Genomic DNA, 24,969 nt, shown 5'->3' with positions numbered 1-24,969 from the left:
AGCCCGCAGAGAGCAGTGCAGCAAAGTACATAGCCGGGCAGCAGGGACAAGACTCCACCCTCGCGCCCCATAGCGTGCAGATGATGCTGCGGGGTGTGGACGGAGGGTGTGGCTGCCATGGCATTGCAGGGTTGCCTGGGCGATCAGAGGGCCATGGAGGCGGTGCGTGGCTGGGCAGGCGGGGTGGGAGGGCGGAGCAGGCAGGGCGGGAGGTGGAGCGGGGACGGGGGTTGGTTTTGGGGCACTCGGTCTCTAAAAGGTTCGCCACCACTGGCTTAGGCGGAAATCAGCACCACAGGGCTTTAGCCACCAAGAAAAGAAGCCCAGGGTGTCCCAGGAGTCATCTCCTTCAGGGCACAAAAATAAATGTTCTTGGAGTAGCCCCTCAAATATGTCCCTTCTTTTATCTAATTCCCTTTATCTAATATGCCAGGAGGCTTCTCCCCCCCCCTCTGTTCTTCTTCCTCCCCTACTACTGATGGGCCAATACCATCAAGCCGATCCCTCGTATTGCATTGGACTTCCACTACCATCATCTCCAGCCAAGGCTCAAGATGCCGGCTTGATAGTCCAGCGTGTGTCAGACTTCCCAGGCCAGGGGTCTTCAAACTCGGCCCTTTTATGACTCATGGACTTCAACTCCCAGAATTCCTCAGCCAGCCTTGCTGGCTGAGGAATTCTGGGAGTTGAAGTCCATGGGTCATAAAAGGGCCTAGTTTGAAGACCTCTGTCCCGGGCAAACCAGATAGAAAACCTGACCAGATGAGCTAACTCTACTTTATTTTAAGGCTACCACAATAGATTCTTGCAAGTCTGAAAGTGCAGATCTCCTGCCTTCCCTTTCACAGCCTGAAAAGTCTCCCAAAGTCTTTCCCAGATACCATTATAGCCTGGCTGAAGTCAGCTTTCTCACTTTCCTCCATCCCCCCCCCCCCGTACGCAGCCCCAGCAGCCCCAGGATTGCTGCTGGGCCTGTTGGAGCCCTTTGGAGAAGTCAAATTAAGGGAAAAGGCAAAAACCACAGCCAAGTCTTCTCCAGGACAAGCTTGTTCTTTAAACACTTAAAAGGGGCATTCAGTCATGTGATGCCCCTACTTGTGGGCTGAAGAATGAACTCCAGAGACAGAGCAGTCATTAGGCGAAGACAAAGAGTCCAGTCTTAATTTGGTGCGTCCTCTTTTCCTGTCTTCTGAATTAATAATTTATCCATAGACTGTTTCTTTCTTTCTGCTTTTTTTTTTTTTAAAAAAAGAGGCAAGTGTTCTTGTATTTCACTGCCTCAGGCATGATAGTCCATCTGTTGGAGAGAGAAAAAGGAGGGCTCTTACACCTTTCAAGAAGAGAAGATTTGGGCTCTGGTCATATGACAAATTGAATATGTGGACCTCACTGCTAAGAAACCAGAAGAGAAGCACTAATCGGGACCTACAAACAGAGGTGTACAATCATTCTGGGATGCTGTGAAGCCAGAGCTACATTGAGCTTCATGGGACCCTTCAAGGGCTGTAAAAATGAACATTCGCCCATTCTCAGCTGTTAAGTCATTTCCCAATAATACTAAGATTGTTGGTTGCCGCAAGCAAGATTATTGGGTAGAAAATGAAGGCCCTTTTCATTCAGCGATTCTACAGTAGAAGGTCCAGATGACACAATGGGAATGGAACATCCCATCAGTTTCTTCTGATGTTATTTTGCCTGGGACTCTACTACAGCACCCATAGCTCACCTTCAAAATACAAGTCCTCTTTGTTCAGCCTTCAGCGTATCTCCACACTCAACACCAACACTATGGGGAAGTTAGGAAAATGACACCAGAGGCTGACAGAATATGAGAAAGGCTCCCCAGGCTGTTTGATTGATCGAGTAGACTGAATGACCAAATGGAATCTTGAGACATAGAGACCATAGCATGTGTAAGGTCCCAGGTTCACTCTAAGCCAGGAGTCTTCAAACTTGGCTCTTTTATGACTTGTGGACTTCAACTCCCAGAATTCCTCAGCCAGGCACGCTGGCTGAGGAATTCTGGGAGTTGAGTCCACAAGTCATAAAAGGGCCAAGTTTGAAGACCCCTGCTCTAAGCACACACCATGTAGAAGGTGGTAGAAAAAGCTCTTGCCACCATACCTGGATAGTGGCTGCCAATTGCAGCAGAATCAAGGATAGGTGTTCTATGCATTGATGAATCCAGCTACCATTACCTGGAACCATCACCACCAAAGGTAAAAAGTGACCCTGGTTGGCAAGAAAGGGAAGTGGCTGTACTCCAAACATTTTGGTCCAGCACCTACCATAGTCCTTTGCTATTTGCCATGGTGGCTGAGGATGATGGGAGTCCAAGTCCAAAACCTATGGGAGGCCCTCAGATGTAGCTTCCTCAGGTCTTTATTCATAACAGCTCAGACCAGGAACATTTTTAAAGAAAACATTTATTTACACATTTCAGCAAGTACAAAGTATTATACATGGTCTGGATCAACCCCAACTTTCCTTAGTATTTATTTTAATTATCAGTATAATTATTAGTAGTATTATGAAACATAAGGCGCTTTCTTTGTAATAGGTTTGGGACGGTGGGCATTGTAGCATGCCAAGGATACTTTTAAAACCAATTTTCTTTTCTTTTTTTCCCCCTTCCCTTCCTTTTTTCCTTCCTTTTTCCCTTTCCTTCCTTCCTTCTTCCCTTTCCTCCTTCCTTCCTTCCCCTCTTTCATCCCCCTCAACCACCCCACTCCATATTAATGTTCATTTTCCTGCCAGAGAGAAAGGCTGGGGTTTCTTTGAAAGGGGAGCCCTTATTACCATGTTGAATAAATTACTGACAGGGTTTGCCTGGGGGACAGCTGGGGGTGGCTTGCTTTTTCACTGCAGTAGGGTTGTCCTTAATGTAATAAATATATATATATATTATATTCCTTTGCAGAATGATTTCTAGAGGGCAGGATAGCCAGACGATTGACCATCCAAGGTAAAGGCCAGCCTTGGCCAAAAAAAGTGCCCCCCCCACACGCAAGCACGCACGCGCACGCGCGCGCCATACACACACACACACAGAGCACTCACGCGCGCACGCACTTCCTTTTCCTGTTTGTTCTGGCCTCCATATAAATAACCAAGATCCAGTCTTTCTCTCCCCCCTGCCTCCATATTAACAGTGCTCGGGCATCTTGGTGGATAAATAAATTAAACTATTAACATTTCTTACAAATAATAATAACAATAATAATTTTAAAAAGGTGACTCTCTATTCCTTCTTGGTTTTCCCCCCCAAACGGACCATAAGCGACAGGACTGGCAGGCGAGGCGAGGCGGGGGCACCCCCAAAATCCTCCGTAGGGAAGTCTCCCCCCCCTCCCACATTTAACCTCCCGTCCCCAGCAAACTGGAGGAAGAGAAGAAGCGAGGCGTCTCCGCTTTCCTCTTCTCGAGCAGCCCAAAGCCTCCTCCCCAGCCCGGGGCAAAGGTCCGACGGCCAAGTAGTTTCTCGACGGGAGGGTGTCGGGCGTAAAGCGGCGCTCTCGGCTCCCTTCCTTCACCAACCTTGGAGAAGTTCGCTCCGGCCGTCGGGGAAGCCTGGAGCTGGAAGAAGCGCAGCGGCCGGGCTCCGTCCAAAGTGCCGGAGGGCGGAGGCCCCGGGCCGAGAGAAGCGCCCCCACGCCCGGCAATCCTGGCAGCCGCGTCGGGGACGGCTCCGCCCAGGTCCGGGCCCGGCCGGGCAGCGAGACGACGCGCGTGTGTGAGAGACGTGGCGTGGCTTGCGGCCTCCTCCTTCCTCGAGGCGCCCCCGTTCACACGTTCCGTTGCGGTTCGGGTCATGCAGGGAGAGGCGGAGGCCGGGCCGCCTGTCTCTCCTCCCCGGGGGGCCCATCCGCCCGGACGACCCTCTTTACACCAAGGAAGTGACGGGGGGGATCTTGGCGCTCTCGTCTTCCCAAGGCTGGAGGTTCTGGAGGGCGAAGAGCGAGGAGTTGTGCAGGCAAAGCGGGTCGGGCTGGATCGACTCGTTGAGCGACTTCTGGAAGGCGTCGTGCTGGAGCTGCAACATCAGCCGGCTCGCCTGTTGCCGCTCGGCTTCCCGCTCCTCCGCCGTCTGCCTCCTGCGGACGCCAAGCACAGGGGTCAGGCTCTCCCGCCCCGGAGGCCCCGCGCCCTCCAGCCCTGCCTCCCTCCCTTCCTCCCTGGCCCCGGTCTCCAACTGGCGGCCTCCCCCCCGTTCCGCCCCCAGCACCCATCAGATCAAAGGGCCCAGCCAGCGGTGGGACCCAGAATAGGGAGGAGGGTCTGAGGAAGTTCCAAGGGGTCAGTCGAAATCGCAGAGGAGGAAGAGAGGAGGAGAAAGAGAGGAGGAGGAGGAGGAGAGGAGGAAGAGAAAGAGGAAGAGGAGGAAGAGAAAGAGGAAGAGAAGGAGGAAGAGAAGGAGGAAGAGGAGGAGGAGGGGGCTAGCTGAAGAAGGGGAAAACTCAAGATGGGTAGATGGAGAAAGTTACACATGCACACTCACACGCACAAACACCAATTCCCGAGGCGGGGGGGGGGAAGGCTACCGTGGCGACCGGGAGGGGGTCGAGGACTTCTCATTAGGTCAGTGGGACGGAATCCTCGAAAAAGGGGTACACAGCCGCAGGGACCCTCGTAGGGAGCTCCGCCTGGTGGTGGGGGCGATGATTGGATCGTTTTCGCACGGTTGGAAAGACAGCCCGGATTTACTTTTTTTTTTTTTTTGCATTTTATGCCAATCAGGCCTAGGCGAGGATTTATACTTCAAGGCGATTATGGTTGATGAAAGCACCGCGCCCGGTTCAGCATTGTCAGGAGCGGTTTGTTGGCTTCGGCTGCGGTTGTATCAAACCAGCCCGGAGAATTTAGGTATTTTATGGATCAGTGTGTCGTGCGAAAGAAGGGCACTGAATAAACTAAGCTGAATAAACAAAAGAGGTTTTAATAAACCCAGGTTCGGTTACCTATTATGTGCGAACCCCGATTTTTTTCTCTCTCTTTCTCTTTCCGAAATAGGGAGCATTTTATTCCTGGCCCATAAAAACTTCAAAAGTGACCAAGGGCTCTTCCGCTGCAGAAGCGACCGAGAAGCGGCTGCGGAGATCATCCGCTTTTTTCTCCCTTTCCCGAAAGGCCGGGGAACAAAAACGACGTGGTCGTTCGCCTTTGTGAGGTTTCGTGGTTGGTGCGTTGACCCTCCCTCCCAAGCCGATCTTGTCCTCCTCCCCCTCCCCGCCGAAAAAAAATGGAAATCAAAACCTAACGCTCTTCTTTCCCCCCACTTAAAAAAAAATATATATATAGCAGAGTCTGGATTCCCCAGATTTCTGCACCTCGGAAGTGCCCCCCTTTTCCAGAATATTTCCCAGGGAAATTCCGGGAGGGGAAACTGAGGCACGGCGCCCCAGACAAATGGCGTAGGGTTTTAAAATCAGAGAATGCAATCAAGAGGATTGATTAGGAGGGGGGGGGCAGGGAAAGGCAATTGCTTTCTTCGATCCCTTTTTTCATTTGATCCCGTTTTAATTGTTGTTGTACGTCGTGCGACGCACACTTAAGCCCTAAAAGGGCTGGGTGCGTTTGTTTGTTTGTGTGCGTACATAAATACATAGGAAAATGAAGGCAAAAACGTGGTTTTCGAATCCAGCGTTAAAAGCCTCCTGTTTCCCCCCCCCCACCCCCGAGAACCGGCTGTCAGCTCCGAGCAAAGTTCCGTCCCGGATCAAAACAACGAAGACTGGGACTGCACATAGGAGCTGGAAATTTATGGGAATTTTATGGGAATGCTTGCTGCATCGTATTCGCCTTGTTTCCTCACAGGGCTCAGAAAGGCGAGATATTACTACTATTACTACTATTACTATTACTACTACTACTAATAATTATTATTATTATTACTATTATTATTATTATTATTATTATTATTAAAATAATAATAATAATGATGATAATGATAATAATAATAATAAATAATAATAAATAATAATAATAATAATAATAAATAATAATAATAATAATAATAATAATAATAATAATAATAATAATAATAATAATAATAATAATAATAATAATAATAATGATGATAATAATAATACAAAAACCATTTTTCTGCCATCAGAGACAAACAAGCGATTTGAGGATCGGGGTCATGCAAGACGAGCGAGCGTGTATATTTACTTGGAGATGGGCTGCTCCCTTTGCTAGGCACAGTTGCTGTTCGCGCTGGGCGAGGAGGAGGAGGGGGGGGCAAAGGGACTTCGGGGCTCCCTGGCGACTCGCAGCCCCCCGATCCGCTTTCCCTCCGTTCTTAGCCTCCTCCACACCGTTGCGCCAGCCTGGCCGAATTCGCCTAAAAAAAAAAATGCCTACCTCTGCCAAAAATTAAACCAGAGGGCAAAGCAGATTTTTCCAAAGGTAGACCAGAAGCTGGACCAAAATCAAACAAGGGTTACGCAGAAGAGAGAACCACCGAAAGTGGGAGACGGGCAAACTGGTTTTCCAGAGAGAACACTTTTTTTTTCCTTCCGATTCTCAACCAGCAAGCGATCGACCATTTTCCCCCCCGTTAACTTTCTGAAACCTGAACGGAGACTCGCAAAGAGGGTTTGACCGGTCGTGAGAACGGTTGCTGACAAACGATGCGGGAACCAAGAGTTATCTGAATGCTTCTCCCCTATTTCTAAAAAGTCATAAACGAGTCCCTGTCATTAATTCTCCCCTGGCAAGTAGGATCATTTGGGCCCTGGCTGCTAACGCCCATTTTTCGGGTCGAGTTCCGACGGCGGTGGGAGGAAGGCCCGCCTGATTTGCGCCTTCTTCCTTTCCCGCTCCGGCCTTCCATCTTGGAGCGCCTTGCACTTTTTCTGAGCGAAGGGCCCTTTTCCTGGCACTACAGATACACGCACGGAACACCCATCATCGCTATACTTCCGAGCCTGAAGCCTGCCAACTGCTTAAGGAGAACTAAAATGGGCCTCGGATTCTGCAAGTTGGTGAAACCGATATGGGCCCACAAACGCATTGCGAATAAACAGCTTTATAAATCGAATAAAATGCACACACGCACGCCTCACGGGCGCGGATATCAGAGAATATCCTGCCGCGAAGCTTGGCAGGGCAAACCTCTACGTATAAGCAGCCACTATAAACCCCACTGCTCAGGGGAGAGCACTGATGGCGTTCCCTAGTCTGGTAATGCAACGTCTGCAAGAAGACAAACAAGTTCAGAACAGGGAAAAATTAAAAAAAACAAAAACCCAGCATACACATACAGCAGGTGGAGGAAAAAGCAAAAAAAAAAAAAATATTGGAAAAGAAAAACAAAGAAAAACTCCGGAAGCTAAGAAGTAGATTCTGTGGAAACCCCGCGAAGTGGATTTTAACAGCTGGGATCCGGCCAGCAGGTTCTGAGTGGAAAGACACCCCCCCCCGGGGCCGTCCCCGCAAAGCCTCAGTGGCTCAGGGCCCTTCAGGCCTCGGGCCTCCCGGACTTTGTCCGGAGAATTGGGCCTGGGAATTTGGGGTAGTTCAATTAAAACAGGCACCGAAAGAAACGAGGCGTTAAGTATATCGCAAACCGCATTAAGTAGGGCTTAACAGCGTTAGCATTTACTTTATTAGGAAAGGAAATATTAGCATAAGGGGAGAGTGACAATATTGTATTATTAGTATTGTAATACAATTTATACAACAACAATTCGCACGCGCCCGTTTTATCCTTCTTTGGCGTCTTGGGTTTTAACTTCACCCGAGATTTCAGACGAAAGATGGAGAGGATTTTCCCTGTCAGCCTATTTAGCTGACGGTCCCGTACGGTAGTTACAAAACAAAACAGAAATAGAAACAGAAACGGCGGCGGCGGCTTTGCAACTGGACCGGGGACTTGCTATTTGCGGAGACCCCGCAGCAGACTCGGCAAAAGAGCCATTGGGGGGGGGGGAATGGATCCAGACCACCACCCCCACTCCCTGTAGACGGGGGGGGGCCCTCTTGCTCTGGAGAAAACACTTTTGGAGATCTGAGCCCACGAAGTCAAAGGCCGCGAAATCGTGAATCCCGCGGGTTTCGCCTGGGACTGGACTTGCCGAAACCTCGGGAAAAGGTATTGTTCGACTCCATTCCGGCACCGGCACCTTCCAGCCGAGGAACAATCGCCGAAGACATCGCTCTAACATTTTCATGGGTTTGGGGAAGTCGCTGGGCCAAAATCGATGCGAGTCGGGCGGCAGATAAATTACATTTATTTGAATGGTTACAACGGTCCGTCGCGCAGTCAAGACTGATATTTAAACCGGGCTTGGCATTTTTATCCACCCAGCGAGTCCTTTCCCGATAACCCCAGGTAGGCAGGTGTTTGTTGTTTAATGGTGTTCAATAATAACATCGCAGGATGTTATTATTATTATTATTAACATCGTCAAGCTGGGGGATCGGCCATCTGGGAATTGGCAACGCTGGGTCGGGTCGGGGGCCAGCCATGCCTCCCCCTCCTTTGCCTTTGGAGGAAACGGGTTGGAAAAAACGGTGGGTGGACAGGAACGCCGCTCCCCTCGCCACGCGTGTCATTCGCGCGGCTTCTGCGTTTTCAGATCCACGCTCGCTGGAGGCCGCGGAGGAGAACCGAGGGAGCCGGATCAAGTCAGGAAGACATTCGGGGACAGGCCCTGCCAGAAGCCGGAGCTGGTCCCGGCTTGGCAGGGGAGCCAGCCAAGTCCTTTCCCCCGCTTTCCACGGGACGCGCGGGCCTCGGGACCCCCAGCCTCCCAGCGCCCCCACGGCGGCCAGGCCTCCGGGCCCATAAAAACCGGACAACGGCAGCTCTAGTTCTGCCTCAAGGTTCAGGAGAGGCCCGCTAAACGTTAGGGAAGGTCCGTTCTCAGCCGGGAGTTGCAAATTCGGCGTCGGCTAGGCTCGCTGATCTCCGTTTTAAGCCTCGACGCTGCGCGCTCCACCGAAGCGGCTCCGGACCCCGCTACCGCATCTGCCCCGTTTGCCAAGCTCGGTCGGTGGTTTAACACTGGATAACTTTCCTACAGTGAAATTGCACGGGTCAGATTCAATAAGTGCACTGAGCGTCGCGTGTGAACGCCGCCTTCTCGCTCGTCCTGCTTTAACTTTCCCCTTCCGAGCCTCTCCAAGCCTTGAAAAACCAACACTAACCAAGGAGGGCAACCTGGCATTAAACGCCCTGCGCTTGAGGAGCCGGTTTATCCATGGGAGCCTCGGTCGAAAGGCAAACGGGCTTTCGCCGCCCGCCCCCCCCTGTCCCTCTGCGCCTCTTGGGCCCGCAGACGGGGCCAACCCGCATCTGGGCCCGCAAACGCCCGCGCCCGTTCTTGGCTCAGCCTGGCCCCCGTTTCCAGAAGCCTCTTCCCGGGGCGCTTTTCTTTTAAAGACTTCTTCAACACCCCAGGGAGGAAAGAAGGTGGCGGGACGGGCCTGGGGGATTCCGGGCACCTGGCTTGAGGGTGCCCTAAGAGAATTTGCCCGTGACTCGCGGACTCGGCGCGGGAAGCCATGGTTTGTGTGAATGTGGTTTACATTGAAGTTCTCGCGGTTGCCTGGGATCGTCCGCCTCTAGCCCCAAAAGACCCCAAGCGGTCGTTGTTTTAGCGGTCGTTGTACCGAAGCGGTCCTTTGCTCGGCGTCTGCCAGGCCTCCTTCCGGCCAAGCCGGGTTTTAGGCCACTGGGCTCCGAGGGTCCAATGCAAAGAGGGGGAGGTGGGGAGGAGGAGGAAGAGAGGAGGAGGAAGAGAGGAGGAGGAGGAGGAAGAAGAAGAGAGGAGGAGGAAGAGGAGGAGGAGGCAAATCCCGGTTCCCAAGCGGGTTGGCCTAAAGAGTGGACACACTGGGCCAGGCCTAAAGAGTTCACCAAAGGTGGCGGGCCTTGTTTCGCGCCTACACGGCGCCCTGCAAGGATTGCGAAGGGAGGGGAAAGGAGGAGGAACCCCGACCAAGCCCGACCCGCTTCCCCTGCTCGGCGACCCCCGCCCGGTAGACCTCTCCCTCCCCCAGACCCCAGACCCCAGACCCAGCCGCGCGTCCGCGGAACTCACCGCCACTTGGTCCTGCGGTTCTGAAACCAGGTCTTGACTTGGGCGTCGGTCATCTTGAGCGACTTGGCGAGCGCCGCCCTCTCGGCCGAGGCCAGGTACTTCTGCCGGTGGAAACGCTTTTCCAGCTCGCAGATCTGCACCCGCGAGAAGGAGGTGCGCGGCTTCTTGCGCTTGGGCGGAGTGCGGTTCTGGTAGGGGTGCCCGATCCTCCGCGTCACCGTGAAGGGCGTGAGCGCCGCCGCCGCTGCGACAGAAAGCGGGAGCCAGTCAGCCAAGGGAGCCGAGAGCCGACGGGGGCCGGGTTGTGGGGTGGGGGGGGCTAAGCGGACCCCTTAACCCCTGTGTAGCCTCTGGGGCGGCGGGGTCGCTGGCTGCTTTCTCCTGGCGAGGCCTGGACCCGGAGCAGCCTCTGGGAAAGCCCCACAGACCTCAGCGCCCCCGGCCAGAGTCTTGGGCTGGGCTGGGGGGGGCTGGATGTTTGGGTAGTGTTGCCAGGTGTCCACTATTTGAGCGGACAGTCCACTTTTTTCACATTATGTTCACTATTTTTTTTTTCACAAAATAGTGGACATTTTTTTTTATTCAAAAGCTTTAGGATGAAATGGTACGTAATCTAAAGCTGTACAGTCTACTTTTTTTTACTACTTAACCCCCCCCCCCCGGCTTGTCCGCTATTTTTTGGAAACAGACCTGGCAACTCTATGCTTGGGGGCAGGTGACGGTCCTCCCCCCGCCCGCCCTCACCGGCCCCATGTGCTCGGGCGCTGGGCGCGGGGGGGCGCAAGGGGGGGGGCTCGTCCCGCCCCTGGTGTCAGCCCCTGCTGGCGTTGCTGTGGGGAGGGAAGCGAAGCAATTCCGGATCGATTAAAAACCTACAATATGGAAGAAGGTGTGCGTGGGGGGGGGGGTCTAATCCTGGAGGCTGTGCCGCAGAAGAACCGGGAGGGGGGGAATATGAAAAGAAAAAGAAATCCGTTTTGGGAAGAAAAATAAAAGGAGCGGTGATCTCTAGCTCAAAGGGGCAAAGCCAAACGTCGAGTTTGGGGCAATAGGAAAAAGGCCGAGGGGGCCACCTGGAGACGGAAAAGTGACCCTCACCGGCCTCCGGAAGGGGGAAAGGAGGCCACCTCGTCGCCCTTTGCCTGCTTTGTTCTGGTTTCGTTTGTTTTCTGGGGTCGCACCCCTCGGAATGTAAAGTACATTGCCGAGGAAAGAAAACAGTTGGCCCTGCAGCGAAAAAACCGACCCGGTAATTCTAAACAAACAATTTGTAAATTGTAAACAATTGTAAACAATTTGTCTACAAATCTATCCCAGCTACTGTACACGTTTCTTCTGAGTAATAATCATAAATAAGTATTTAGGGATTTCCCGTCTATTTTCTTCTTGGGGAAACAAAAAATACACACCGTGAAAGTTACCGATAGTAACTTTTAGGCACCCGCTGAAAACGTCTCTCCCTTTTTTTACCCGCAAATATAAATTGTGTTGAAGTGACACAGCACGCTCGCAACTTGGCGTTTGCTTAGCCGCTTTTGCAAAGTGAAACTAACCTTAGCCGCTTAACCCTCTGCTTGCCTCGCCCTAATTGGCTTAATCCCGTTTTCATTGGAAGCACTTAAACCTCCGTAAATTTCTTTTGTTCTCTTTATCGTCCTCTTCCATCTCTCGCACTAACGCCGTAATCGGATTAGACACAGCCATTTATTTACTCGCCTTCCTTTGCACCTCCCCACGCTGCGATTTAAAGTCACCCGCCGTCTCCAGGTTTTCTTCTTCTGAGAAGGGCCAGATTTAAGGTTTTTCTCCCTTGATCGCCTCGGTTTAAGAGGGGGAGAGAGAGAGGGAAGGGAAGATCGTGCGATCTCTCTGGAAGGACTCAAGACGTCCCTTTTGCCGTCCTGAAACAGGACCACCCAAATAGACCCCGTATCACACTTTCACGCCTGGGTATGCTAAGCAGGTCTGCCAGGGGGGAAAGAAAATAATAATAAAAAATAAAAAAAAAATAGGAAAGCCGGCAGGATGGCCGGTGGGCCAATTTTCCTACCGAAGCATCACACACCTATATTATTTCGGATTTTTAAAAACCGTTCGCTCTTTTCTCCGCTGGAGAAAGAATGAAGTCGAGCCAATTTCTCGCACACACCCGGCTCAGGAGACCCAACCTCCCCGGCCGGCCGTCTCTACCTGAGAGCGCTCGCCAGCCCGGTTGCCACCGCCGCCGCCGCCGCTTACCTGTGAATCTGTCTTTGACGAACCGCCTGCTACTCTCCATCCAAGGGAAATTGAGGCTGCCAAGGCTGGGTACAGCTGGCATGGCTGGAATGGCGCTAGAAATTGGAGGTGGCACTGCCCCAGGGATGGGTCTGTGCGCTGGCACCCGGATCACGCCAGATGGAGCCAAGCTGAGGTTCACACTGTAAGATCCAGAGTCTTCGAAGGGAGCCCCGATGCCAGCAAAGGCGCCGGGGAGGGAAGGGTACGGGGCGCTGCTTCTGCTGCTCACGGGGCTGCCCAGGTAATTGGTGCCGCCGCCGCCGTCTGGTCCTCGGGGGGCGGGCTGGGAAGGGGTCTCCTGATCAGAACTATTTAAAATCTGATCAATCCCGAAGCTGATGGGTTCGTGTTGATGCGGTGTCTGCGTGTTCGTTGGCTGATCCATCCTTGGTGAATAGAAATATTGGCTCAACCGGGAGGGGAGAGGGGAGAAAAGGAAAAAAAAAAAAAAAAACCCCGGCAAGATTTCCCCTATAAAAACGCTCCCTTCCTTTTTACAGTAGATCCATGTAAGGTCCTGGTTTGTATAGATGTCACACTGAAACTTTGCCAAGAGTGGTCCAGCCCGACAGGCTCTGTGTCATCTTTTTTGAACCAAACCTTGAGTTTCTGCTTCTAATTTCTCTCCGACAGCTGCCATTGGCCACAACAAACAAGCCTCTCTCCTCCCATTGGCTCCCGGGTTTCAATAAAGGCCTAATTCATTGGAATAAGAGCTTAGGGACTGTTCCATGGTGACATCATTTTAACAAACGCACAATAGGTCAAATTTATTAGCTAAGCTAATGTGGGGCGGATATTGCAATGCGCATCTGCGACGGTTGTCTTTCGAAATTAGCCAGATGAAATTGAACAAACCTTTACAATTACGAGGCGAGCTGCTCCCTCCCTTCCACTCTCCAGAATCATTAACCAAGAGGGGAGCTGAGCAGAATTCCAGGCTGGTGATGTTGAGACTCGCCTCCCCCCCACCCTCCGAGCCACCCACCGCGGGGGGGGGATTAATTGGGGATCCACCTAAATCTCTCTTAGCATTCTTTGTTTATAAACACATCGTGCGGAAAGGAAGGCCGGCAGAAGGCACCAAGTTGAAGCAAATGCCTTGGGACACTCCACCCGATTTTGGAACTGTCCAGTTCCACTTGGAAGATATTCCCTGCTGGTGGTGGTGCTGGAATGAAAAAGCGAGAGTCTGATTTGAAATCCAACTTTCTCCTTCTTCTTCTACACACACACACACACAATATCCTTTGCGCTTTCCTGTTGTTGTTTTTTTGGCCCGTCTTAAAACGACAAAGCCTAACATGACTTTCCAGGGCTGGAAATTTCCCAGAAAACCTGCCTGGGATGGCCTGGCAAGCGGGTATTAGTTTCCAACCGTAGATTGCATTTGATAATGGGAATTGACTTTAGAATTAGGGTTTTCTAAAGTTACACAGGGTGTGCTGGAAAACATACATAGACAGATGTTCATAAGTGCGGGTGCACGTATGCAGATACCCAAAGTATCCAACAAATTATAACGGTCTATAACAATTGTGATCGTTTTCCTGAAGAAACAGGGAAGAGGTCTGGCCCCTTTCCATTCCCCCCCCCCCAAAAAACATACCAAATGTATACCAAATACTTGCTCTTAGAGTAGCTTAGATCGGCCTGCATAGAAAACAAACATGCCATTTCCTGGATGCCTTGTATTTTTAATCTGCTTTCATTGAACCGACTCGCTCGTCAGGGTACTGGTTTTCTGTTGTTATTATTATTATTATTGTTATTATTATCATTATTCCTAATTCTTTCTGCCCCTTCAAAAGAAAGGTTCGCTTCTCCCTCGGTGAGGCTAGCTGGCATTTGCTTGGGTCAGCTCCTCGATTGCAAAAGCTGGGGGAGGGAAAAAAAGGGAGCACCCTAAGAAGAGATTCCGTTTTGGATTAATTTGTGTCAACCCAATTTATTGCCACGCTGCCCGGGTTTTGTGAGTTTGGAGACGCTCCCTAACGTCCAAATTGGACTAAAAGCGTTAAAAATTAAATAACGTTCAAATGCATTTACTTAGTTCCCCCTTTATAAAGGGAAATGAAAACAGGGAATAGAATTTTCTTTTTAATAGAATGTAATAGTATTTGATCAGCACCTGTTAGGGCGGATTTCATGATTCAGAAAGCGGTGACAAGGAGGGAGTATATTAGTTTTTAAAGCTTAGGATTCAATTACCGCAACACACTGAATAATTTAAGTGGCAACAGTAAATGCAAACAGACCTGTGGAGTTTATTGGGTTTATTGCACAGAAAAGGCTGCAGTACAACGGGGGCGAGCCTTCGTCCTTCCTTTCTTCCGTCCCTTCCTCCAGTCCTTTTCTTCCCGTTTGATTCGATTTTTCCAGTAGAGCTCAAAAGGAAAACAATCCATTTCATCTCTTAAGATGCATTTCTTAATATTTAAGACTATTTGGGTTGTTGTTTTAAAAAAAAACCAGCAGCAACATACTTTTCCAATGGTAGGACGTTTTAATTTAGGATTTTTAAATATATATATATATGTCTATTTATTTATACATTGAAAAAGATAGTCGGTTTGGTTCTTTTCAGAAGAACAATTGTTATGACTATCAAAAATAATGTGAGAATGACATCGAAAACAATTGTTCTTCCGAAAAGAACTCATTATTATTAATACCATCTTTTGCATGTGGGATTGAAATCAAGGGGTCCTCAGTCCTGAGCTTGCCCGATGAGCTGGTCGAGCGAATAACATATCTTGGGACCCGCCTGGAAGCCGAACTGAGGCTGCCACCAGCCAGGCGACCCGCTTGTGCTGGTTCTCTTGGCCCATTCTGGCTTTCTGAACAGACCCAAGACGGGCGCGCAAGTGGGGCCGCTGAAGGGTTTCCTCCTGCTCACTTGTCGTGGGGGCCGCGGCAGATTCCGGAGATTTTTCACACACACACACACACACACACACACACACCGGTATAAACACGGAAGGAAATTCAAGGTCTCCGTGGCCACTTTGGGCCTGCAAAGGAGAGCGTTGCTTGGGAAGACCCCGGCCACTCCTCTCTCTTTGAAAAGAGGCCGGCTTAGATAGGACGAGTTTGAGATGGAGCAGAGAGGCAGGTCGCCTCATTTTTGACTCGCAAATCGTGTCCTTTCTGCTTTCTCTTTTTCTATCCTCAAGTCCTCGTCCCCGAAGCAAGGGAAGCCCGAGCGGAGATTTCGTTTCTCTGCGCGGCCGGGCGCTTCCTACCTCTTGCAGGGGCAGGGCTTGAAGGCGATTTAGATCCTGCGATCAATTCCCGAAGGAGGCTACCATTTTTTAAAGTATATATATATATATATTTTTTTTGCGGAAAACTTTCGAGAATCCATAATTAAGAACAGAGAGGCCTCCTGGTTTGTTGATTTCATATATTTATTCACTCAACAATATTTTAAACACAGAGACAGAAACATACACACCCGATCAATATAAAACACACCCTTCTTCAACACGGCAACCATGCATGGAGGAAAAAAAAAAGGAATAAAAGAGAGGTGACTTTAATTGTCAGGCAAGGAAATGGCATTTCGAAACGGCTGGAGGATGGGGAAGCGCTTCCACTTAAAATCCTGCCTTTAAAACAACGACGACAATGACAACGAGGCACCAGATTGATCTTTCTCCGGATTTTCATAGGCGTCCAAAGAAAGAAACTCGATTGCACAGACACGACCGGGCAGTTTTCTTTGTACGTTACAAAAAAAGGTTTTGCGCTGCTTTCTTCCCTGATGTCCCCCCCTCCCCCGCCCATTGCAATCTACAGTCGTGAGATTCCCTGGTGGCCTCCCGTCCAAGGTTAACCAGGCCCGACGCTCCGGCATCTCCCAGCACAGCCCTCCGTGAGACGCCGTCTTTCTCTGCTCACACCCCTTTCGGACCAGCCAAAGGGCCGAGCGGGCCTTCGTGGGGGGCGGGGTGGGGTGGGGACAGCCAAAAGGAACAAGGCGGCCCGATCCGGGGGAAATAGCAGCCTCGGACTATTTGCGGGTTGCTCTCTCTGCAAGCCGGTGGAGCTGCCCGCTTTAGGTCCGGTCAGGAAGCGGGGTGGGTGGAATGCGGCGGGTCTTGCTTTCCCAGCTAATCCGATTAAAGGGAGGCAAAAAGACCGGCATCTGGGCCAGAGCCAGCTCGTTTCCCTTGGAGCTTGGCTGCTTTTTCGGAGAGGCCCTCGCCGCGGTGGGAAAGCTGGGCGACGGGGAGGTGGGCTCTGCAGAAGGGACGCGACCGAATCGAAGCGAACTATCCCTGAACCAGGATGGGCCAAGACGCGCGCGGGCACGTGGGGACACCTTTGGCTTCCGATGTTTTTCCACGTCGTGTGCGCGTGTACACAGGCACACCCCAACACCCTCGTTCCCTGTTTTTCAGTGTATACCATTTGTTTGCTCTGTGTGTTTATATGGGAGGGATCTCCCCTCCTTCCGCTGCGCCCTCAAGACATGGCTGTTTCAGCTGGCAGGTCTGGCCTAGGGATATTTTAAATTGGATTTTAATCAACTTTTAAAATAAGAAAAGGCCTATTTAAATATATCTTTTAATTTATTTTAAATTTGGTATATTTGTATCAATTGCTCTGTTTTTTAACTGGCTGTAAGCCGCCCTGAGTCCACCAGGAGAAGGGCGGGGTATAAATACAATAAACTGAAACATATGTGTGTGAAGAAAGGTTGGGGGGGGATGAGAGGGGAAAAAACAACAACTTCGTGGGCCTCTCCGGTAGGGCGGACAGACAGGCACAGAGGCACCCCGTAGTTCAGCACCTCGGACAGCGTTTTGCATTTCTCTTCCCCCTGCAGGGTGGGACACCCTATACTCCGAAATCCCAAATGAAATCCCTACGTTTGGACATTGTTGAGTGAGAAAACAAGAGTTCAGTCTTCGTTAAGGTCCAGTCCGGAGTTTTTATACAAGAAGGCGAAATAAAAGCAAAGAAAGCAACGGATGGGGATGGGAAAGTGTGGTTAAGAAAGGCTCCGTCTGGGGGAGTAGTTCTGCTCCTCGTTTTGCCCGATTAAAAACCTCCAACGCCTGCAGATCATCTTTGAGTTGACTCATTGAAACTAGGGATCTCATCGAGAGGGTGGAGTGGGGGTGGGGGGGGGGGTGGAGCCTTTAATCTCAGCTAAAAAGCGAATATATGGGTACAGTATGTGTATACGTATCTATGAAAACTACGTATCTGCTTATATTTTGAGAATGATTATTTCCGGATAACGATGCAAGGTATTTAACGGAAGAAAAAAATTTACCGGTCCCCGCCGGGAAGAGCGTACAGTATCAAAACCAAGATAAGGAAACTACAGAGGAAAAGGAGACAGAAACAGAGATCGACAGAGAGAGAAGGGCCAGGGTGTGTGTGTGTCGGGGGGGGGGAACTGTGGCCCTCCAGATATTGCTGAACCACAACTCCCAGCCTCGCTCACCATTGGCCGTTCTAGGGTGGGGTTGCTGGGAATTGGAGTTCAGTAACGGCTGCCTAAGCAACGCTTCGCCCGCGCACACACACAGCTGGAAACCCGAACGGGCGCCCCCGGGTAAGTGGGCCTCCATTTGTCTGGGAGAAGCATCCGGGCAAAGCCAAGATCGTGAGGAAGGAACACGTCCCGTGCCCGGCGCCAGCTCGCCCACTTGCCCAGGGTGGGCTTCGTCTCCCCTGCTGCCAAGCCTTCTCCGTCGGGTGGGCAGGCCGGCTGGGCGAACCCTTCGGTCGCCCGCGGGCAGACCTGCTTCGCCTCGTCTCGCCTCGCCTCGCCTCTGGGAAGCGGCTGCCGTCTGGGAGGCTGAGCTAATTGGATTCTCTCCGCTGGCTCTCGCGGCGCGCCGGGGCGGCCTGAGCATTAGTTGGGGCTTCCTACCGAGCGGAGCTAATTGGATTTCCAGGAGACCAGCAAGCTGCTCCGCGGGAAAGGCGGCTCCGGAGTCCCAGCTCCGGCCAAGGGCCAAATGCGCGCGGGGGGGGGGAGGGCGGCGGGGACGGGAGCGGACCCCCCTTTTTGGAAGGAGCCCCTCGAGGCCGGGAGCCGCACTTTCCTCGGAGGGTTCGGGGGTGGGTTGGGGTGGAGAGTTGGGGTGGGGGGGTGGGGGGGAGGAGAGCCGCCCAGGCCCAAGTAAATCAAGAACTCAAGCTCGCCGGCCCCGAGTCGGGCAGGCTTCATGGCTTTGTGCGGAGGAAATTGCGCCTCGCTCTGCATAATGGCAGCCCGGATGCCCAAGGCAATCTTTTTATTGCGGGTGCGTCTGCTGTTATCAATTTTGCGAACGATTTCACAGGGAGCCTGGCAGACTCGGAGCTAGGGAGGAAAAAAAAAAAAATAATATGCAAAGATGAGCTTTGAATAATGAATGATGGGCTTTTAAACCAATTCCAAAGTGTCTCTGATAGTACAATATGAAAAGGGGTGGTAAGTAATAGTGGGTTTTAAAAGGCGCTAGTATGTTTTTATTACTATATTTAAAAAGAGAGAGAGAGAGAGAGAGAGAGAGATCTATATGATTTGGGCGAAATGGATAATATATCACGGAGTCTTTGATAATCATATAAACAATACATTTTTCTTGGGGGGGATTTTCCTCTCGCCCGCCTTCCCACAGTTAACTTCTGTAGACTTCTCAACACGCCGTCTTGCAAGGCTGGGCTCTCTTATTAAATATTAACTCTATTTTAATATTAGCTTTTTAAGTTTAATATGTTGACGTTCGGTCGTTTTTACTTTAATTATATTTTATAATTAATAACTTTGATACAACCTTTTTTCCCCCCCTTCGGTGCGGCTCTTTTGTACTATTTTTTGCTACCATGAATAATAAACCTGGGAATTAATTTTTGAGAGCTGGTAGACTTCACCAGGTCACAGGGAGTAAATAATTGTTTTCTGCTTGCCACCCGGTGAAATTTATTGCCATAGTTTTCCATCTCTTTCATTAAAAACGTTTGGAAATATTTTATGGAGAAACCCTAGAATATCAAATGGCCCATGCATAAACACAACACACACACACACACACACACACAATCTTATTAGCTGTACTCCGGTTTTTAACACTCCTTTAAACCCAAGGAATTCGTTTAATTCCTTAAATGAGACATAATTTATATCGAGTTGTATTTTAAGAGGGGGGGGAGATCTTGATATTATCTTTCAATGTTTTGTTTCTGTTTTATTTATTTAGCATTTTCTCCAGGCTGGTAAACATAGGCCTTTAAAGCTGATTTGTACCAGAGAAGTTTTCTACCCGGCTCTTCAGTTAGTGTGTGTGTGAGAGAGGCTGGTTTGAAAGTGGAGGTGGAAGGGAGGGAGAGAAGAGGAAAAAAACGGGTGCAACCAAAAGGAAGGAAGGAAGGAAGGAAGGAAGGGAGAGAGAGAGGGAAGGAAGGAAGATATTTCAGGACACAACCGCCCCCCTTGCGCCCCAGACGTGCCACTGCCATAGCGGGACGGTGCTCTGCACTTGGGCGTCTCCATGGCCAAGTTGAAACTGCCCAAGAAATGGTAAACTGAGAAGGCGTGGGGAGAGACTTGTCTGATCACGCCTTCTCGTCTCCGGAGTTTTGAAAACTCCTGATATATGCAGGCTCCCTCACGCCTCCTCAGAAGTAAACCCCTTATAGTGGTGGGGTTGAATATGAAAGACCCAAAGCTGGGACGGAGGGAGGGAGTTCAGAAGACCAGATTGATGGGTAACCATAATTATTATTGCAACTGAACTTCTCCCGCTTCGGCCTTGGCCCTTCTGGCCCGTTTCTTCGGCCCAAGATCGGCGGAGGCTACTAAGGGAGACAATGCGGACGGAGGCTTATTATTCTCAGCCGTTCTCAGCCATCCCAAATCCCGAATGGCAGCGGATCGGCGAACTCGGGGACAGGTGGTCCGGCGACTAGGCCTACGCCGGGGTTTCGGAGCCTGCCGGTTCGAGGCGGCCCAACTGGAGCCGCCTGCTTTTCCTGGGCTGAATCGGCAATGAGGAGCAGCCGAGAAGAAGCCCTTACCCAACGCGGGGCTTTTGCTAAGGGCGAAGCCTGGGGGGCCTGGCGGAAGTGGTTCGCTCCGGGCCTGCGAGGGAGATCTGGAAGGGCGGTCGGGAGCTGGGCCGATTCCCTCCCCGCCCTCGCCAGCGGGTGCCTGCGGATCGAGGCCAGGGCCGAGAATTCATAAGGATCCGCAAGGGGCAAGCGAGGACTTCTCGGCTGAGTGAGCCGTTCCTCCCTTGGGTAACTGATCCGGATTGCTTTGGACGAGGGAGGCAAGCGTTCAGAATGGGCCTGAACCCAGAAGCAAGCTCCCTGGCTCTGGATGCAAGGAGCGCGGCCTAAAGCGTGTTGAGGCCTCCTTAGGCCTCCCGCTCTCCTCGCTAATGACTCCGACCTTGATCTTCCAATCACGGTTAAAGCAGAGCTTCCTCTGAATCAGAGCTTGACACCTCCTTGTTGGTTTCATGGCCACGGAGCCATACCAGATGACCCTTATCTTACATTTTAAAAAAAGCTCCCCAAACTGGGAACGACGATATTTAACATCCGGCCCCCCCAAATACTGCTAAGTTACAAACCCCAGAAAATCCAGGTTAAGGCCTCTTCTGGAAAGGAGAGGAAGAAGAGGAGGGGGAGCCATTATTGGCCCAGTATTTGGAGGAATTTCTGGAACAAGGCAGGAAAAAACAGTAGCAAGAAGCAGCAGTGACCTCTCCCTGATTCTTGATTGGGTCCTTTTGGCTCTACCAGCTCTACTGACAAAGGCAGTGGGGCGTTTTTTTGGTTTTTTTTATTAAACGTTTTATGGAAATTACAGTATAAACCCCCATACCCACCCCAAAACCCCTCCCTCCCCCTCCCCCACTTCCCAGAGCTGAACACAGGGTTACAAATATAATAATCAAAATCTACCTAACATTAACCAACTATTAAAATAACCAAGTCCATAATGCGCTTTAACTCCCCTTTAACATAAATTTAAACAAATTAGAATTAAACACAATAATAAACCTATTCATAACCTAATTATTAAACAATACAATACTAATATTAAAAATAATAATATCATATAATTAAAACTAACAAAAATTCCATTAAAATAAACTATTAATAATAACAATACTCTAAAATTTACTCATAACCCAAATGAAACTTTTTAGTCCCATATTTATTCTGAATATAATCTATCCATCTTCTCCAGACCGAGATGTATCTTTCTTGTGATTGATCCTTCAAATAAGCGGAAATTTTAGCCATTTCTGCTAAATTTGACACTTTAAGCGTCCATTCTTCTATAGTAGGCAAAGAGTCCTTCCAAAATTGGGCTACCAATAATCTTGCAGCTGTTATAAGATTCAACATCAAATTCATTTCTTTAACATCCAAATCTTCCATAATGTTTTTGTTTTTTTGACCCACCGTAAATGCCTCCCTCTGCCTTATCAGGCTTCAATGTGTTTCTCACATAATATAGTGCAGTGACTAGCTCCTAAAGGGTTAATTCATGATTGCAGTCTTCCTCACAGATGTAGGCCAGTTTCACACAAGCCTTAGCGGGTTAGCTTCCTATGTAAACAATAGAAGATGTTGTGTAAATACGAAGAAAGAGGTTAAATAAGATGCAGGCCACAGGATGATGGGAGGAAAGAGAGTTAAGAGTTCAGTTACAGCTGTGTTTCTCAAACTTAGCCATCTTAAGATGTGTGAACTTCAATCCTAAGAATTCTACAGCCAACATGCTGGCTGGAGAATTCTGGGAGTTGAAGTCCACACATCTTAAAATGGCCAAGGATACAAAACTCTAAAGCAGGGGTCTTCAAACTTGGCCCTTTTATGACTGAGGAATTCTGGGAGTTGAAGTCCACAAGTCATAAAGGCCAAGTTTGAAGACCCCTGCTCTAAAGTTATAGTAAGCTTATTATCGTTAATGAGAAGACCTTGTGAAGGAGGTAACAAGTCTGAATCAAATCTTCATCTGAGGTTGTAAGAAGAACTGTTTGGGATCAATCTAAAGGTCTATTCCAGTGTTTCTCAACCTTGACAATTTTAAGGCATGTGGACTTCAACTCCCAGAATTCCATAGCCAGCATTGCTGGCTGTGGAATTCTGGGAGTTGAAGTCCACATGCCTTAAAATTGTCAAGGTTGAGAAACACTGGACTCTGTTCAAAGGTGGACAAAACTCAGTGCTTTCAGGTATACCAAAGTTGGTGGTATCTGCCTGAGGGGGCAAAGAACAAAATGATGATTGCTGGATAACGGAAACTGTTTTGTTAAACAAACAAACAAACAAACAATACTCTGCCTTTATATTGTATAACTCTTGATTTTATCTTTCAATGTTTTGTTTCTGTTTCTGTTTTATTTATTTATTCTTACTTGACCCATAACACCAACCTGAGAGGTGGGTTGGGTTGAGAGGGTCTGGTTGGCCCAAAGTCATCCAACTGGTTTTCCTGCTTGGGGGGATCAGAACTCACAGTCTCTCCTGTTTTAATGCAACATTAGTCATTACACTGAACTTATTCCCTATTTGAACTTAAAACAGTTCGATTTCATCAGGGAAGAGACATAGGATTCTTTCTTTAACCTGGATGGTTGGAATTTATTCAACTTCCTGGCCTTCTTCCCACAACCAGCTTAACTGTGTCAGTGTGGGGATAAATCTATTCTGAGAATACCAAAAAGGGTTCAACTAAACCATTCAACTAAACTCAAGGGAGTTGGCTACAATTCTAAGCAGACAGTCATGTACTGTGATAAACTAACCTCACCTAAACAAAATGGTTGTGAAAAATATCTTTTCCTCCGAGAAAGAGAGAGTGGCTGAAACACAACTTTTGTTGTTATAGAAAGTATTTTCAGACTTGAATGATCTGGGGTAGCTTTTTGCTACCTTCATGGGAAAGGGGCTATGATGTCTTGACACCTTGCCCATATTTACCTGGCACAAGGACTCAATCAATACTAGGAATTTCTTGGTCAAAGTTAGGTATGTTGCCAGAATTGTAATTTTTGGCTTTGTGTGATGATGCCAGAACTTACCAATAAGAAGGTTTGATTGAGTCAATAGTTAACTGGAGTAAGCATGTTGAAGAAGTGTTTAATATTATATAGTATGTAATAGCCAATACTGTATACTATTGCCATGGACTGTATATATAACAGTGTTATCCTATCTCTAGACCAGGGGTGTCAAACTCAATTTCATTGAGGGCTGCATCAGCATTGTGGTTGTCCTTGGGGGTGGGGGTGGGTGTGGCCAGGGTGGGTATGGCCTACTGGGTGGGCGTGGATGGAATGGGTGTGGCCTACTGGGTGGGCGTGGCCAGCTCTACATCATTCGCGTCAAGGATGCCTGTGGGGGCCTGGGCAGGAGTGGGACAGATCTGAGGGTTTCTGGCAGAAAGGGGTGGGACCAGGGCAGAGCCCATCAAGCTGGATATGTGAAGTAGGCGAGGGCCATTTGCTGGCCACTTCCAGGCAATGGTGCATTTCTTCATTCCTCACAAAGGGTGACACCTCCCCAGCATGCACCCAGGGGGCGGGGCTGACGCAGCAGGAGCTGGTTCCTCGCTGTTTTCAGACGACCTTCTGGAGCTAAGACTGAATGCATTTCAGGATAGATGGCCACCACAAAATTGTACATTGGCTCCAGGCTGGCTTGGGCCAGGGCCAAGGCAGCGGGGGCCGTTCCCTCACTTTTTCCAAGATGGCTTCGCGGGCCACATGAAACCACTTAGCAGGCCGCATCCGGCCCCCGGGCCTTGTGTTTGACATGTTTGCTCTAGACATTCTTCTCCCACAACTGGGACTTCAGCTCCCAGAATTCCTCAACCAGGTTAGCCATTTGTGAGACCTTTGGGAATTCAAGTCCATACTTCTGGAGGCTGCCCAGTAAGGAAGGTTGCAGTAGGATCTACTGGTTCCTGTTCAGCAGTGTCCAGAACACAATGCATTAACTGTTGCATTGTGGTGCTTGGGTTGAATACATGTATCATTGGGAGGAGACCAGATGGAAACAGACAGTCTGAATCTATTGAAACACCTCTGGTACTGGATGCAATTTTTAATGTATTAAAAGAGCCATCTGTGTAGCCATATCCAGCATTATTTAATTTAGCAAACGTCTCTGGAAAAATAAAACTGACATAAGGGCAGGGCAGGAGACAGACAATTCCTTTTATTGTGGCCATATATATAAAGCCATTTTGCACACAAGAATCCCCACTGCTGTTTCAAGCACACTTTGCACTCTAGGGAAAGCATCTCTGATGGAACAGAAATAGGTTGCAACAATTCAGGCCAGCCCTGTTGTTAGACAGAACTTCAGGAAACTGAGACTGAAGGAGGTTGAATGGGAGGAAATTGTGTTAGCCTATTCTACATCCATAAGTTAGTTGGCACTAATGGATGTAGAATAGTGCAGTGGGTGACATGCTATTCCATCTCAGGTGTTGAATAACCAATGTGTAAGCAGCCAAAGATGGTTTCTATCAATGGACTAAGAGCATGTTCTTGTGAAGGCCTACTCTTGCTTCTGCTACCACAGACATGTCAAACACAAGGCCCAGGGGCCGGATGCGGCCCGCGAAGTGGTTTCATGTGGCCCGCGAAGCCATCCTGGAAACAGT

At 49.6% G+C, this 24,969-nt stretch overlaps 1 protein-coding gene across 1 annotated transcript; it reads right to left on the bottom strand.

Annotated features, from left to right (window-relative positions):
- Positions 1-3,883: 3,883 nt before the first annotated feature.
- Positions 3,884-12,714, bottom strand: TLX3 (T cell leukemia homeobox 3). The gene is made up of 3 exons (XM_015815982.1): positions 12,288-12,714; positions 10,050-10,293; positions 3,884-4,094 (listed from the first exon to the last, which is right to left on the bottom strand). Exons 1-3 carry the CDS (start codon positions 12,712-12,714, stop codon positions 3,884-3,886), a joined length of 882 nt encoding a protein of 293 aa, XP_015671468.1.
- Positions 12,715-24,969: the final 12,255 nt, after the last annotated feature.

Source organism: Protobothrops mucrosquamatus, unplaced genomic scaffold (genome assembly GCF_001527695.2).
Source record: "Protobothrops mucrosquamatus isolate PMUCROS unplaced genomic scaffold, P.Mucros_1.0 scaffold391, whole genome shotgun sequence".
NCBI lineage: Eukaryota > Metazoa > Chordata > Lepidosauria > Squamata > Viperidae > Protobothrops > Protobothrops mucrosquamatus.
Note: the sequence above shows the minus strand (reverse complement) of the source record. Positions and strands in the feature narration are given on the sequence as shown.